Below are 18,458 nucleotides of genomic sequence, written 5' to 3'. Positions count from 1 at the left end.
GGGGCTCGAGTCCTAGAGTATATCCATCTCCCTCCGACAGTGCAGCACTCCCTCAGTACTGGGACCGGGGAGTGTGGGCCTGGATTATGGGGCTCGAGTCCTAGAGTATATCCATCTCCCTCCAACAGTGCAGCACTCCCTCAGTACTGGGACCGGGGAGTGTGGGCCTGGATTATGGGGCTCGAGTCCTAGAGTATATCCATCTCCCTCCGACAGTGCAGCACTCCCTCAGTACTGGGACCGGGGAGTGTGGGCCTGGATTATGGGGCTCGAGTCTCTGGAGTGGCCAAGTTGGGAGGAAGGTACCACTCCCCTCCACGAGCCTTCTCAGCAGATCGGTTCGAACCGTTGGACGTTGACCATCCAGGGTCCCATTTGGAAACGCCTGTGGCAGGTCCTCGCCCGATCCTGAACTCCCCCTCAACCCCGCTCCCCCTCTTTCTCCCCCCGAGTGCACCATCCCACCAGCTGATGTCGCAGATGAATGGACAGAAGAATCATCGGAGCGGATCAGGGTTTTGGCGGGGAGATGAAGTCAGGAGACAATTCCAGCCCCCCGTCCCCAAAGCTTATTTGCTGAATCTTCAATTTTTTGAGAGAAACACAACAGTGAGTGTGAGGCACCAGGAGCCCCGTGAGGTGAGAAGGCAGGTGTCCGTACCGGGGCTGGTGGGAGCGGTGGGTCAGGTGCTTTCCTCTCATCCTCTGGGACCCGGGGTTCAAACCGAGCCCCGGGAAGAGGGGCTGAATGGCTCCTCTCTCTCTGATGGGGGTCTGGGTGGGAGCAGTGGGGGTGAAGATCCTTGCAATGCCTGTTTAAAAAATACAAAGCTGTGCAATTCTTGATTCTGTCACTGTGTTACACTGGGGTACAGTACTGGTGTACAGGTCTGTCACTGTGTTACACTGGGGTACAGTACTGGTGTACAGGTCTGTCACTGTGTTACACTGGGGTACAGTACTGGTGTACAGGTCTGTCACTGTATTACACTGGGGTACAGTACTGGTGTACAGGTCTGTCACTGTGTTACACTGGGGTACAGTACTGGTGTACAGGTCTGTCACATGGTGCTTGTGATGGGGTACAGTACTGGTGTACAGGTCTGTCACTGTGTTACACTGGGGTACAGTACTGGTGTACAGGTCTGTCACTGTATTACACTGGGGTACAGTACTGGTGTACAGGTCTGTCACTGTATAACACTGGGGTACAGTACTGGTGTACAGGTCTGTCACATGGTGCTTGTGATGGGGTACAGTACTGGTGTACAGGTCTGTCACTGTGTTACACTAGGGTACAGTACTGGTGTACAGGTCTGTCAGTGTGTTACACTGGGGTACAGTACTGGTGTACAGGTCTGTCAGTGTGTTACACTGGGGTACAGTACTGGTGTACAGGTCTGTCACTGTGTTACACTGGAGTACAGTACTGGTGTACAGGTCTGTCACTGTGTAACACTGGGGTACAGTACTGGTGTACAGGTCTGTCACTGTGTTACACTGGGGTACAGTGCTGGTGTACAGGTCTGTCACTGTGTTACACTGGGGTACAGTGCTGGTGTACAGGTCTATCACATGGTGCTTGTGATGGGCTCAGTCCAATTGGATCCATGAGGTGCATCACAGAAGATTGAAGAGGTGAGCCTGACGTCCTCGAGTTAATCTCAACAGATTTAATGAACCCAGATTCAACAGCGAGCGGCTTGCGTTCATGACCCCGAGAGTTCAGAGGTCGCGTACCTCCCCGTTGAATTAACAGTGATTGGACAGAGCGCACAGATTGCTGGTGTGACCTTCTCCTGTCTCCGAATCTCTTCACCGTAAAATAATAAATTGCTCGTGGTATCACCCAGGAGCTGGTCAATTTGCGGACTATGTTTGAATACATCATGGAGTGAGGCTTCCGAAACGCGCCTCTGCGGGGCCGCCGAGTGGCCAGAGGCCGCCACTGCACCGTGACTGTTTACATAGGAAAATTCAATGGGAAATGTTGACATGGCCAATTTTACAATCGGGAACGGCGGCCAGGTCACACCGGTGAGCAACGCGCTCGTCGTAATCATCCACGGGATACAACCGCAAATTGAAATTCAACCAGGAGATGAGTTTGAGACGTAGAATGGGCCAGCCCTGACCCGGGGAAACGACGGTGAATTCAGGAGCAGTGGGGGTGGGGAGCAGGGGTGGGATCATTCCCGAATCAGCAGACGCTATAAGTTTCCAGGGCGAGTAAAATGACGAGGAACGGTCATGCGGGAGCGGAAGGAGAGGGTGGGCTTGAGGGATACGGGGAGGTGGTGAACAGATGGGGTTGAGGGATAAGGAGAGAAGATGGGTGGACGCCGAGGAGGAATGGACAGGCCATGCTGGAACGAACTGCCCTCCCCACTGGCCATGACGTCTCCTCAGTGGACAGAACGTTCCAGGGCAGGGATGGGACGCGATGCAGGAGTCCGCGGGCCAACTTCACGGGTGCCTTGAGAGACGGGCAGATCCCTGTCAGCGGTCCCATCCTCCATCAGCAAACGCAATCACACACAGCGGGGGATCCGAGTGGGTCAGAGTCCTCGAGACAAGAACAGATGTTGGTGCAGGGAAGGAGAGAGCAAACGGAACATCACCCCTGGAAACACACACATCTGGAATACAGAAAGAGAGACAATCAAAAATTTAATACACACACTCCCTGATATCCAGTTCTATTTAATACACACACTCCCCGATATCCAGTTCTATTTAATACACACACTCCCTGATATCCAGTTCTATTTAATACACACACTCCCCGATATCCAGTTCTATTTAATACACACACTCCCTGATATCCAGTTCTATTTAATACACACACTCCCCGATATCCAGTTCTATTTAATACACACACTCCCCGATATCCAGTTCTATTTAATACACACACTCCCTGATATCCGGTTCTATTTAATACACACACTCCCTGATATCCAGTTCTATTTATTACACACACTCCCCGATATCCAGTTCTATTTAATACACACACTCCCTGATATCCAGTTCTATTTAATACACACACTCCCTGATATCCAGTTCTATTTAATACAAACACTCCCTGATATCCAGTTCTATTTAATACACACACTCCCCGATATCCAGTTCTATTTAATACACACACTCCCCGATATCCAGTTCTATTTAATACACACACTCCCCGATATCCAGTTCTATTTAATACACACACTCCCTGATATCCAGTTCTATTTATTACACACACTCCCCGATATCCAGTTCTATATAATACACACACTCCCCGATATCCAGTTCTATTTAATACACACACTCCCTGATATCCAGTTCTATTTAATACACACACTCCCCGATATCCAGTTCTATTTAATACACACACTCCCTGATATCCAGTTCTATTTATTACACACACTCCCTGATATCCAGTTCTATTTAATACACACACTCCCCGATATCCAGTCCTATTGAATACACACACTCCCCGATATCCAGTTCTATTTAATACACACACTCCCTGATATCCAGTTCTAATTAATACACACACTCCCCGATATCCAGTCCTATTGAATACACACACTCCCCGATATCCAGTTCTATTTAATACACACACTCCCTGATATCCAGTTCTATTTAATACACACACTCCCCGATATCCAGTTCTATTTAATACACACACTCCCCGATATCCAGTTCTATTTAATACACACACTCCCAGATATCCAGTTCTATTTAATACACACACTCCCTGATATCCAATTCTATTTAATACACACACACCCGATATCCAGTCCTATTGAATACACACACTCCCTGATATCCAGTTCTATTTAATACACACACTCCCTGATATCCAATTCTATTTAATACACACACACCCGATATCCAGTCCTATTGAATACACACACTCCCTGATATCCAGTTCTATTTAATACACACACTCCCCGATATCCAGTTCTATTTAATACACACACTCCCCGATATCCAGTTCTATTTAATACACACACTCCCAGATATCCAGTTCTATTTAATACACACACTCCCTGATATCCAATTCTATTTAATACACACACACCCGATATCCAGTCCTATTGAATACACACACTCCCCAATATCCAGTTCTATTTAATACACACACTCCCCGATATCCAGTTCTATTTAATACACACACTCCCCGATATCCAGTTCTATTTAATACACACACTCCCCGATATCCAGTTCTATTTAATACACACACTCCCCGATATCCAGTTCTATTTAATACACACACTCCCTGATATCCAGTTCTATTTAATACACACACTCCCCGATATCCAGTTCTATTTATTACACACACTCCCTGATATCCAGTTCTATTTAATACACACACTCCCAGATATCCAGTTCTATTTAATACACACACTCCCTGATATCCAGATCTATTTAATACACACACTCCCTGATATCCAGATCTATTTAATACACACACTCCCTGATATCCAGTTCTATTTAATACACACACTCCCTGATATCCAGATCTATTTAATACACACACTCCCTGATATCCAGTTCTATTTAATACACACACTCCCTGATATCCAGTTCTATTTAATACACACACTCCCTGATATCCAGATCTATTTAATACACACACTCCCTGATATCCAGTTCTATTTAATACACACACTCCCTGATATCCAGTTCTATTTAATACACACACTCCCTGATATCCAGATCTATTTAATACACACACTCCCTGATATCCAGTTCTATTTAATACACACACTCCCCGATATCCAGTTCTATTTAATACACACACTCCCAGATATCCAGTTCTATTTAATACACACACTCCCAGATATCCAGTTCTATTTAATACACACACTCCCCGATATCCAGTTCTATTTAATACACACACTCCCCGATATCCAGTTCTATTGAATACACACACTCCCCGATATCCAGTTCTATTTAATACACACACTCCCCGATATCCAGTTCTATTTATTACACACACTCCCTGATATCCAGTTCTATTTAATACACACACTCCCTGATATCCAGTTCTATTTAATACACACACTCCCCGATATCCAGTTCTATTTATTACACACACTCCCTGATATCCAGTTCTATTTAATACACACACTCCCTGATATCCAGTTCTATTTAATACACACACTCCCTGATATCCAGTTCTATTTATTACACACACTCCCTGATATCCAGTTCTATTTATTACACACACTCCCCGATATCCAGTTCTATTTAATACACACACTCTCTGATATCCTGTTCTATTTAATACACACACTCCCCGATATCCAGTTCTAATTAATACACACACTCCCTGATATCCAGTTCTATTTAATACACACACTCCCTGATATCCAGTTCTATTTAATACACACACTCCCCGATATCCAGTTCTATTGAATACACACACTCCCTGATATCCAGTTCTATTTATTACACACACTCCCTGATATCCAGTTCTATTTAATACACACACTCCCCGATATCCAGTTCTATTTAATACACACACTCCCTGATATCCAGTTCTATTTAATACACACACTCCCTGATATCCAGTTCTATTTAATACACACACTCCCCGATATCCAGTTCTATTTAATACACACACTCCCCGATATCCAGTTCTATTTAATACACACACTCCCTGATATCCAGTTCTATTTAATACACACACTCCCCGATATCCAGTTCTATTTAATACACACACTCCCCGATATCCAGTTCTATTTATTACACACACTCCCCGATATCCAGTTCTATTTAATACACACACTCCCCGATATCCAGTTCTATTTATTACACACACTCCCCGATATCCAGTTCTATTTAATACACACACTCCCTGATATCCAGTTCTATTTAATACACACACTCCCTGATATTCAGTTCTATTTAATACACACACTCCCTGATATCCAGTTCTATTTAATACACACACTCCCCGATATCCAGTTCTATTTATTACACACACTCCCCGATATCCAGTTCTATTTAATACACACACTCCCTGATATTCAGTTCTATTTAATACACACACTCCCCGATATCCAGTTCTATTTAATACACACACTCCCTGATATCCAGTTCTATTTAATACACACACTCCCTGATATCCAGTTCTATTTAATACACACACTCCCCGATATCCAGTTCTATTTAATACACACACTCCCTGATATCCAGTTCTATTTAATACACACACTCCCCGATATCCAGTTCTATTTAATACACACACTCCCTGATATCCAGTTCTATTTAATACACACACTCCCCGATATCCAGTTCTATTTAATACACACACTCCCCGATATCCAGTTCTATTTAATACACACACTCCCTGATATCCAGTTCTATTTAATACACACACTCCCTGATATCCAGTTCTATTTAATACACACACTCCCCGATATCCAGTTCTATTTATTACACACACTCCCCGATATCCAGTTCTATTTAATACACACACTCCCTGATATTCAGTTCTATTTAATACACACACTCCCCGATATCCAGTTCTATTTAATACACACACTCCCTGATATCCAGTTCTATTTAATACACACACTCCCTGATATCCAGTTCTATTTAATACACACACTCCCCGATATCCAGTTCTATTTAATACACACACTCCCCGATATCCAGTTCTATTTAATACACACACTCCCTGATATCCAGTTCTATTTATTACACACACTCCCCGATATCCAGTTCAATATAATACACACACTCCCTGATATCCAGTTCTATTTAATGCACACACTCCCCGATATCCAGTTCTATTTAATACACACAATCCCCGATATCAAGTACTATTTAATACACACACTCCCCGATATCCAGTTCTATTTAATACACACACTCCCTGATATCCAGTTCTATTTAATACACACACTCCCCGATATCCAGTTCTATTTAATACACACACTCCCCAATATCCAGTTCTATTTAATACACACACTCCCCGATATCCAGTTCTATTTAATACACACACTCCCCGATATCCAGTTCTATTTATTACACACACTCCCCGATATCCAGTTCTAATTAATACACACACTCCCTGATATCCAGTTCTATTGAATACACACACTCCCTGATATCCAGTTCTATTGAATACACACACTCCCCGATATCCAGTTCTATTTAATACACACACTCCCTGATATCCAGTTCTATTGAATACACACACTCCCCGATATCCAGTTCTATTTAATACACACACTCCCCGATATCCAGTTCTATTTAATACACACACTCCCCGATATCCAGTTCTATTTAATACATACACTCCCTGATATCCAGTTCTATTTAATACACACACTCCCCGATATCCAGTTCTATTTATTACACACTCCCTGATATCCAGTTCTATTTAATACACACACTCCCTGATATCCAGTTCTATTTAATACACACACTCCCCGATATCCAGTTCTATTTATTACACACACTCCCCGATATCCAGTTCTATTTAATACACACACTCCCCGATATCCAGTTCTATTTAATACACACACTCCCCGATATCCAGTTCTATTTATTACACACACTCCCCGATATCCAGTTCTATTTATTACACACACTCCCCGATATCCAGTTCTATTTAATACACACACTCCCCGATATCCAGTTCTATTTAATACACACACTCCCTGATATCCAGTTCTATTTAATACACACACTCCCCGATATCCAGTTCTATTTAATACACACACTCCCCGATATCCAGTTCTATTTAATACACACACTCCCTGATATCCAGTTCTATTTAATACACACACTCCCTGATATCCAGTTCTATTTAACACACACACTCCCTGATATCCAGTTCTATTTAATACACACACTCCCTGATATCCAGTTCTATTTAATACACACACTCCCTGATATCCAGTTCTATTTAATACACACACTCCCCGATATCCAGTTCTATTTAATACACACACTCCCCGATATCCAGTTCTATTTAATACACACACTCCCTGATATCCAGTTCTATTTAATACACACACTCCCCGATATCCAGTTCTATTTAATACACACACTCCCCGATATCCAGTTCTATTTAATACACACACTCCCTGATATCCAGTTCTATTTAATACACACACTCCCCGATATCCAGTTCTATTTAATACACACACTCCCTGATATCCAGTTCTATTTAATACACACACTCCCCGATATCCAGTTCTATTTATTACACACACTCCCTGATATCCAGTTCTATTTAATACACACACTCCCCGATATCCAGTTCTATTTAATACACACACTCCCCGATATCCAGTTCTATTTAACACACACACTCCCTGATATTCAGTTCTATTTAATGCACACACTCCCTGATATCCAGTTCTATTTAATACACACACTCCCTGATATCCAGTTCTATTTAATACACACACTCCCTGATATCCAGTTCTATTTAATACACACACTCCCTGATATCCAGTTCTATTTAATACACACACTCCCCGATATCCAGTTCTATTTAATACACACACTCCCTGATATCCAGTTCTATTTAATACACACACTCCCCGATATCCAGTTCTATTTAATACACACACTCCCTGATATCCAGTTCTATTTAATACACACACTCCCTGATATCCAGTTCTATTTAGTACACACACTCCCCGATATCCAGTTCTATTTAATACACACACTCCCTGATATCCAGTTCTATTTAATACACACACTCCCTGATATCCAGTTCTATTTATTACACACACTCCCCGATATCCAGTTCAATATAATACACACACTCCCTGATATCCAGTTCTATTTAATGCACACACTCCCCGATATCCAGTTCTATTTAATACACACACTCCCCGATATCCAGTACTATTTAATACACACACTCCCCGATATCCAGTTCTATTTAATACACACACTCCCTGATATCCAGTTCTATTTAATACACACACTCCCCGATATCCAGTTCTATTTAATACACACACTCCCCAATATCCAGTTCTATTTATTACACACACTCCCCGATATCCAGTTCTATTTAATACACACACTCCCCGATATCCAGTTCTATTTATTACACACACTCCCCGATATCCAGTTCTAATTAATACACACACTCCCTGATATCCAGTTCTATTGAATACACACACTCCCTGATATCCAGTTCTATTGAATACACACACTCCCCGATATCCAGTTCTATTTAATACACACACTCCCCGATATCCAGTTCTATTTAATACATACACTCCCTGATATCCAGTTCTATTTAATGCACACACTCCCCGATATCCAGTTCTATTTATTACACACTCCCTGATATCCAGTTCTATTTAATACACACACTCCCTGATATCCAGTTCTATTTAATACACCCACTCCCCGATATCCAGTTCTATTTATTACACACACTCCCCGATATCCAGTTCTATTTAATACACACACTCCCCGATATCCAGTTCTATTTAATACACACACTCCCCGATATCCAGTTCTATTTATTACACACACTCCCCGATATCCAGTTCTATTTATTACACACACTCCCCGATATCCAGTTCTATTTAATACACACACTCCCCGATATCCAGTTCTATTTAATACACACACTCCCTGATATCCAGTTCTATTTAATACACACACTCCCCGATATCCAGTTCTATTTAATACACACACTCCCTGATATCCAGTTCTATTTAATACACACACTCCCTGATATCTAGTTCTATTTAACACACACACTCCCTGATATCCAGTTCTATTTAATACACACACTCCCTGATATCCAATTCTATTTAATACACACACTCCCCGATATCAAGTTCTATTTAATACACACACTCCCTGATATCCAGTTCTATTTATTGCACACACTCCCTGATATCCAGTTCTATTTAATACACACACTCCCTGATATCCAGTTCTATTTAATACACACACTCCCCGATATCCAGTTCTATTTAATACACACACTCCCTGATATCCAGTTCTATTTAATGCACACACTCCCTGATATCCAGTTCTATTTAATACACACACTCCCTGATATCCAGTTCTATTTAATACACACACTCCCTGATATCCAGTTCTATTTAATGCACACACTCCCTGATATCCAGTTCTATTTAATACACACACTCCCTGATATCCAGTTCTATTTAATACACACACTCCCTGATATCCAGTTCTATTTAATACACACACTCCCTGATATCCAGTTCTATTTAATACACACACTCCCTGATATCCAGTTCTATTTAATACACACTCTCCCAGATATCCAGTTCTATTTAATACACACACTCCCCGATATCCAGTTCTATTTATTACACACACTCCCCGATATCCAGTTCTATTTAATACACACACTCCCTGATATCCAGTTCTATTTAATGCACACACTCCCTGATATCCAGTTCTATTTAATACACACACTCCCTGATGTCCAGTTCTATTTAATACACACACTCCCTGATATCCAGTTCTATTTAATGCACACACTCCCTGATATCCAGTTCTATTTAATACACACACTCCCCGATATCCAGTTCTATTTAATACACACACTCCCTGATATCCAGTTCTATTTAATACACACACTCCCCGATATCCAGTTCTATTTAATACACACACTCCCTGATATCCAGTTCTATTTAATACACACACTCCCTGATATCCAGTTCTATTTAACACACACACTCCCTGATATCCAGTTCTATTTAATACACACACTCCCTGATATCCAGTTCTATTTAATACACACACTCCCTGATATCCAGTTCTATTTAATACACACACTCCCCGATATCCAGTTCTATTTAATACACACACTCCCCGATATCCAGTTCTATTTAATACACACACTCCCCGATATCCAGTTCTATTTAATACACACACTCCCCGATATCCAGTTCTATTTAATACACACACTCCCCGATATCCAGTTCTATTTAATACACACACTCCCTGATATCCAGTTCTATTTAATACACACACTCCCCGATATCCAGTTCTATTTAATACACACACTCCCTGATATCCAGTTCTATTTAATACACACACTCCCTGATATCCAGTTCTATTTAATACACACACTCCCCGATATCCAGTTCTATTTAATACACACACTCCCTGATATCCAGTTCTATTTAATACACACACTCCCCGATATCCAGTTCTATTTATTACACACACTCCCTGATATCCAGTTCTATTTAATGCACACACTCCCTGATATCCAGTTCTATTTAATACACACACTCCCTGATATCCAGTTCTATTTAATACACACACTCCCTGATATCCAGTTCTATTTAATACACACACTCCCTGATATCCAGTTCTATTTAATACACACACTCCCCGATATCCAGTTCTATTTAATACACACACTCCCTGATATCCAGTTCTATTTAATACACACACTCCCCGATATCCAGTTCTATTTAATACACACACTCCCTGATATCCAGTTCTATTTAATACACACACTCCCTGATATCCAGTTCTATTTAATACACACACTCCCCGATATCCAGTTCTATTTAATACACACACTCCCTGATATCCAGTTCTATTTAATACACACACTCCCTGATATCCAGTTCTATTTATTACACACACTCCCCGATATCCAGTTCAATATAATACACACACTCCCTGATATCCAGTTCTATTTAATGCACACACTCCCCGATATCCAGTTCTATTTAATACACACACTCCCCGATATCCAGTACTATTTAATACACACACTCCCCGATATCCAGTTCTATTTAATACACACACTCCCTGATATCCAGTTCTATTTAATACACACACTCCCCGATATCCAGTTCTATTTAATACACACACTCCCCAATATCCAGTTCTATTTAATACACACACTCCCCGATATCCAGTTCTATTTAATACACACACTCCCCGATATCCAGTTCTATTTATTACACACACTCCCCGATATCCAGTTCTAATTAATACACACACTCCCTGATATCCAGTTCTATTGAATACACACACTCCCTGATATCCAGTTCTATTGAATACACACACTCCCCGATATCCAGTTCTATTTAATACACACACTCCCCGATATCCAGTTCTATTTAATACATACACTCCCTGATATCCAGTTCTATTTAATACACACACTCCCCGATATCCAGTTCTATTTATTACACACTCCCTGATATCCAGTTCTATTTAATACACACACTCCCTGATATCCAGTTCTATTTAATACACACACTCCCCGATATCCAGTTCTATTTATTACACACACTCCCCGATATCCAGTTCTATTTAATACACACACTCCCCGATATCCAGTTCTATTTAATACACACACTCCCCGATATCCAGTTCTATTTATTACACACACTCCCCGATATCCAGTTCTATTTATTACACACACTCCCCGATATCCAGTTCTATTTAATACACACACTCCCTGATATCCAGTTCTATTTAATACACACACTCCCTGATATCCAGTTCTATTTAACACACACACTCCCTGATATCCAGTTCTATTTAATACACACACTCCCTGATATCCAATTCTATTTAATACACACACTCCCCGATATCAAGTTCTATTTAATACACACACTCCCTGATATCCAGTTCTATTTATTGCACACACTCCCTGATATCCAGTTCTATTTAATACACACACTCCCTGATATCCAGTTCTATTTAATACACACACTCCCCGATATCCAGTTCTATTTAATACACACACTCCCTGATATCCAGTTCTATTTAATGCACACACTCCCTGATATCCAGTTCTATTTAATACACACACTCCCTGATATCCAGTTCTATTTAATACACACACTCCCTGATATCCAGTTCTATTTAATGCACACACTCCCTGATATCCAGTTCTATTTAATACACACACTCCCTGATATCCAGTTCTATTTAATACACACACTCCCTGATATCCAGTTCTATTTAATACACACACTCCCTGATATCCAGTTCTATTTAATACACACACTCCCCGATATCCAGTTCTATTTAATACACACACTCCCTGATATCCAGTTCTATTTAATACACACACTCCCCGATATCCAGTTCTATTTAATACACACACTCCCTGATATCCAGTTCTATTTAATACACACACTCCCTGATATCCAGTTCTATTTAATACACACACTCCCCGATATCCAGTTCTATTTAATACACACACTCCCTGATATCCAGTTCTATTTAATACACACACTCCCCGATATCCAGTTCTATTTAATGCACACACTCCCAGATATCCAGTTCTATTTAATACACACATTCCCTGATATCCAGTTCTATTTAATACACACACTCCCCGATATCCAGTTCTATTTAATACACACACTCCCCGATATCCAGTTCTATTTAATACACACACTCCCTGATATCCAGTTCTATTTAATACACACACTCCCCGATATCCAGTTCTATTTAATACACACACTCCCCGATATCCAGTTCTATTTAATACACACACTCCCTGATATCCAGTTCTATTTAATACACACACTCCCCGATATCCAGTTCTATTTAATACACACACTCCCCGATATCCAGTTCTATTTAATACACACACTCCCCGATATCCAGTTCTATTTAATACACACACTCCCTGATATCCAGTTCTATTTAATACACGCAGTCCCCGATATCCAGTTCTATTTAATACACACACTCCCCGATATCCAGTTCTATTTAATACACACACTCCCCGATATCCAGTTCTATTTAATACACACACTCCCCGATATCCAGTTCTATTTAATACACACACTCCCCGATATCCAGTTCTATTTAATACACACACTCCCTGATATCCAGTTCTATTTAATACACACTCTCCCTGATATCCATTTCTATTTAATACACACACTCCCTGATATCCAGTTCTATTTAATACACACACTCCCTGATATCCAGTTCTATTTAATACACACACTCCCTGATATCCAGTTCTATTTAATACACACACTCCCTGATATCCAGTTCTATTTAATACACACACTCCCTGATATCCAGTTCTATTTAATACACACACTCCCTGATATCCAGTTCTATTTAATACACACACTCCCTGATATCCAGTTCTATTTAATACACACACTCCCTGATATCCAGTTCTATTTAATACACACTCTCCCTGATATCCAGTTCTATTTAATACACACACTCCCTGATATCCAGTTCTATTTAATACACACTCTCCCAGATATCCAGTTCTATTTAATACACACACTCCCCGATATCCAGTTCTATTTAATACACACACTCCCTGATATCCAGTTCTATTTAATACACACACTCCCCGATATCCAGTTCTATTTAATACACACACTCCCCGATATCCAGTTCTATTTAATACACACACTCCCTGATATCCAGTTCTATTTAATACACACACTCCCCGATATCCAGTTCTATTTAATACACACACTCCCCGATATCCAGTTGTATTTAATACACACACTCCCTGATATCCAGTTCTATTTAATACACACACTCCCTGATATCCAGTTCTATTTAATACACACACTCCCTGATATCCAGTTCTATTTAATACACACACTCCCCGATATCCAGTTCTATTTAATACACACACTCCCTGATATCCAGTTCTATTTAATACACACATTCCCTGATATCCAGTTCTACTAATACACACACTCCCTGATATCCAGTTCTATTTAATACACACACTCCCTGATATCCAGTTCTATTTAATGCACACACTCCCCGATATCCAGTTCTATTTAATACACATATTCCCTGATATCCAGTTCTATTTAATACACACACTCCCAGATATCCAGTTCTATTTCATACACACACTCCCCGATATCCAGTTCTATTTAATACACGCAGTCCCCGATATCCAGTTCTATTTAATACACACATTCCCTGATATCCAGTTCTATTTAATACACACACTCCCTGATATCCAGTTCTATTTAATACACACACTCCCCGATATCCAGTTCTATTGAATACACGCAGTCCCCGATATCCAGTTCTATTTAATACACACATTCCCTGATATCCAGTTCTATTTAATACACACACTCCCTGATATCCAGTTCTATTTAATACACTCACTCCCTGATATCCAGTTCTATTTAATACACACACTCCCAGATATCCAGTTCTATTTAATGCACACATTCCCTGATATCCAGTTCTATTTAATACACACACTCCCCGATATCCAGTTCTATTTAATACACGCAATCCCCGATATCCAGGTCTCTTTGGGATTGTAGAGTTCGAGGGTTGCTTGTCTTTCGTGCTCTCCATCGAGCTCTCTCCTACACTGACCCCAACCCCCTCTCGTTTGGAGGTTCCTTCCCTCGATGCTCTCTCTATCCAGGTCTCTCTTCGATTGGCCCCCTGTCCTCTCTCGTTTGAAAGTTCCTTGCCTTTGGTCCTCACTCCATCGAGCTGGGCACTTGCGTCCCTTCCCGGTTGGTCTGCACCTCCTTCGGCTGCCCACCTTCGCCCTTGCCGGAGAGCTCGCCGATGCCCAGAGCCAGGTCCAGTTTGGAGCTGCGGCCGTCTTTGTTCCTCATGGAGATGCTGCGGGAGAGCGTGCGGACGATGCGGTGTAGGCGTCCGGCCTTGGGCTGGTAGTCGCTGGCCAGCTCCTCCCAGGAGATCTCGATGTTCCCCGTGTACCAGAAGACCCATCCAATGAGGCTGACAAAGACGACGATGGCCCCGGTGTAGATCAGCATGTCCCCGTAGTCGCGGCCCGCCCGCTGCAGGTTGGCGAAGATCCCGACCAGCAGGGCCACCAATCCGATCACATCCAATGCCACGGCGAACCACAGGGCGAATTTACAGCGGCCCAGACCCCTGAAGGTCATGGCGCCTGACTCAGAGTCTCTCTCCCTTTATCTCTGTCACTCTCTCTCTATCTCTCTCTCCCTTTATCTCTGTCACTCTCTCTCTATCTCTCTCTCCCTTTATCTCTGTCACTCTCTCTCTATCTCTCTCTCCCTTTATCTCTGTCACTCTCTCTCTATCTCTCTCTCTCACTATCTCTCTCTCCCTTTATCTCTATCTCTCTCTCCCTTTATCTCTCTCTCTCTATCTCTATCTCTCTCCCTTTATCTCTCTCTCCCTTTATCTCTCTCTCTCTATCTCTCTCTCTCTCTCCCTTTATCTTTCTCTCTATCTCTCTCTCCCTTTATCTCTCTCTCTCTCGATCTCTATCTCTCTCCCTTTATCTCTCTCCCTTTATTTCTCTCTCTCTATCTCTCTCTCCCTTTATCTTTCTCTCTCCCTTTATCTCTCTCTCACTCCCTTTATCTCTCTCTCACTCCCTTTATCTCTCTCTCCCCCTTTATCCCTCTCTCACTCCCTTTATCTCTCTCTCTCCCTTTATCTCTCTCTCTCTCCCTTTATTTCTCTCTCTCTCTCCCTTTATCTCTATCTCTCTCCCTTTCTCTCTCTCTCCCTTTATCTCTCTCCCTTTATCTCTCTCTCTCCCTTTATCTCTTTCTGTCTCTATCTCTTCCTCTCTTGACCGCTCTCCTTTTATCTCTTTCTCTCTCCCTTAATCTCTCTTTTTTTCTCTCTCTCTCTCTCTCCCTTTATCTCTCTCTCTCTCTCCCTTTATCTCTCTCTCTCTCTCTCCCTTTACCTCTTTCTCTCTCTCTCTATCACACTTTATCTCAGTCTCTTTCTCTATACAGTACTTTGATCTCTCCCTTGGAGTCTTGTCTTTGTTCTCTGGGCCTTTACTTTGTCTCTTTCTCTGCGTTTCCTTGTCTCTCTCTGACTCTCTCTCTCTCTCTCTCTGACGGGAGCTCACACCGGTAGACAATCCCTTCACCCGTGCACTCTGCCCCTTTCGAAACCTGATGAACCAGCTCGGCAGCTTATACAGGAAACAGAGTGAAGGCCAATGGAGGCCGGGCTAACTGCAGGTAACTCTTTGAGCGCCACAGGTGAGCTCTGGCCTGGAGCGTGTGGACAGGAGCAGCAAGTGAGGAAAGGGACAACCGAGGGAATTCAGTGAGTGGGAAAAGTTACGACAGGTGGGGTGCAACGTGGGGGAGTGTGAGATCATTCACTTTGGACAGAAGAAAGATCAGAGTATTCAAACCATGACCCTCGCCCCCCCTCCCTATCTCTGTAACCTCCTCCAGCCCCGACAATTCTCATCCTCCTGTTCAAATCCCTCCATGGCCCTCGCCCCCCCTCCCTATCTCTGTAACCTCCTCCAGCCCCTACAATTCTCATCCTCCTGTTCAAATCCCTCCATGGCCCTCGCCCCCCCTCCCTATCTCTGTAACCTCCTCCAGCCCCTACAATTCTCATCCTCCTGTTCAAATCCCTCCATGGCCCTCGCCCCCCCTCCCTATCTCTGTAACCTCCTCCAGCCCCTACAATTCTCATCCTCCTGTTCAAATCCCTCCATGGCCCTCGCCCCCCCTCCCTATCTCTGTAACCTCCTCCAGCCCCTACAATTCTCATCCTCCTGTTCAAATCCCTCCATGGCCCTCGCCCCCCCTCCCTATCTCTGTAACCTCCTCCAGCCCCTACAATTCTCATCCTCCTGTTCAAATCCCTCCATGACCCTCGCCCCCCCTCCCTATCTCTGTAACCTCCTCCAGCCCCGACAATTCTCATCCTCCTGTTCAAATCCCTCCATGACCCTCGCCCCCCCTCCCTATCTCTGTAACCCCCTCCAGCCCCTACAACCCTCCGAGATCTCTGCTCCCCTCCAATTCTGGCCTCTTGTCCATCCCCCGATTTTAATCGCTCCACCATTGGCGGCCGTGCCTTCAGCTGCCTGGGCCCTAAGCTCTGGAATTCCCTCCCTAAACCTCTCCCCCTCTCTCTCCTCCTTTGAGACGCTCCTTAAAACCTCCCTCTTTGCCCGAGCTTTTGGTCAGCTGTCCTAATATCTCCTCACGTGGGGCTCGGTGTCAAATTCTGTTGGATAATCGCTCCTGTGAAGCTCCCTGGGACGTTTTACTACGTTAAAGGGGCTGCATAGATGGGAGCTGTTGTTACGAGAGGCTAGGAATGTGCAGTCGCAAAGTGATTTAGGGGGTGCAGTTACACAAATCACTAAAAGCCAGTAGACACATACAAAAAGCTATCATTAAGGCTCATAGCAATGTTGGTCTTTATCTCAACAGGACTGAAATACAAAGGGGAGGAAGTTAAATTGTGATTTTATCTGATTGTTCTGAATGAGATCTTCCTTTGCACAAAATCGTTGGCTGCATGTGCCGATAGTAAAAGGAACTCATCTCTTGCGTGTGAAGAGAGAGCTGTTTCTGACTGGCTGCACCAAGTCATGTTTTTTTACTATTATTCGTTCGTGGGATGCGGGCGTCGCTGGCGAGGCCGGCATTTATTGCCCATCCCTAATTGCCCCTTGAGAAGGTGGTGGTGAGCCGCCTTCTTGAACCGCTGCAGTCCGTGTG

The 18,458-nt window shown here is 42.7% G+C and overlaps 1 protein-coding gene across 1 annotated transcript; it reads right to left on the bottom strand.

Annotated features, from left to right (window-relative positions):
• Window positions 1-1,650: 1,650 nt before the first annotated feature.
• On the bottom strand, window positions 1,651-16,966 carry LOC137315077 (transmembrane protein 238-like). The gene is made up of 2 exons (XM_067980021.1): window positions 15,435-16,966; window positions 1,651-2,639 (listed from the first exon to the last, which is right to left on the bottom strand). Exon 1 carries the CDS (start codon window positions 15,879-15,881, stop codon window positions 15,444-15,446), a length of 438 nt encoding a protein of 145 aa, XP_067836122.1. The 5' UTR covers window positions 15,882-16,966; the 3' UTR covers window positions 1,651-2,639; window positions 15,435-15,443.
• Between the last annotated feature and the right edge of the window lie 1,492 nt (window positions 16,967-18,458).

This window comes from Heptranchias perlo, unplaced genomic scaffold, assembly GCF_035084215.1.
Source record: "Heptranchias perlo isolate sHepPer1 unplaced genomic scaffold, sHepPer1.hap1 HAP1_SCAFFOLD_532, whole genome shotgun sequence".
Taxonomy (NCBI): Eukaryota; Metazoa; Chordata; class Chondrichthyes; order Hexanchiformes; family Hexanchidae; genus Heptranchias; species Heptranchias perlo.
The sequence above is the reverse complement of the archived record's forward strand: the minus strand, read 5'-3'. Positions and strand labels throughout refer to the sequence as shown.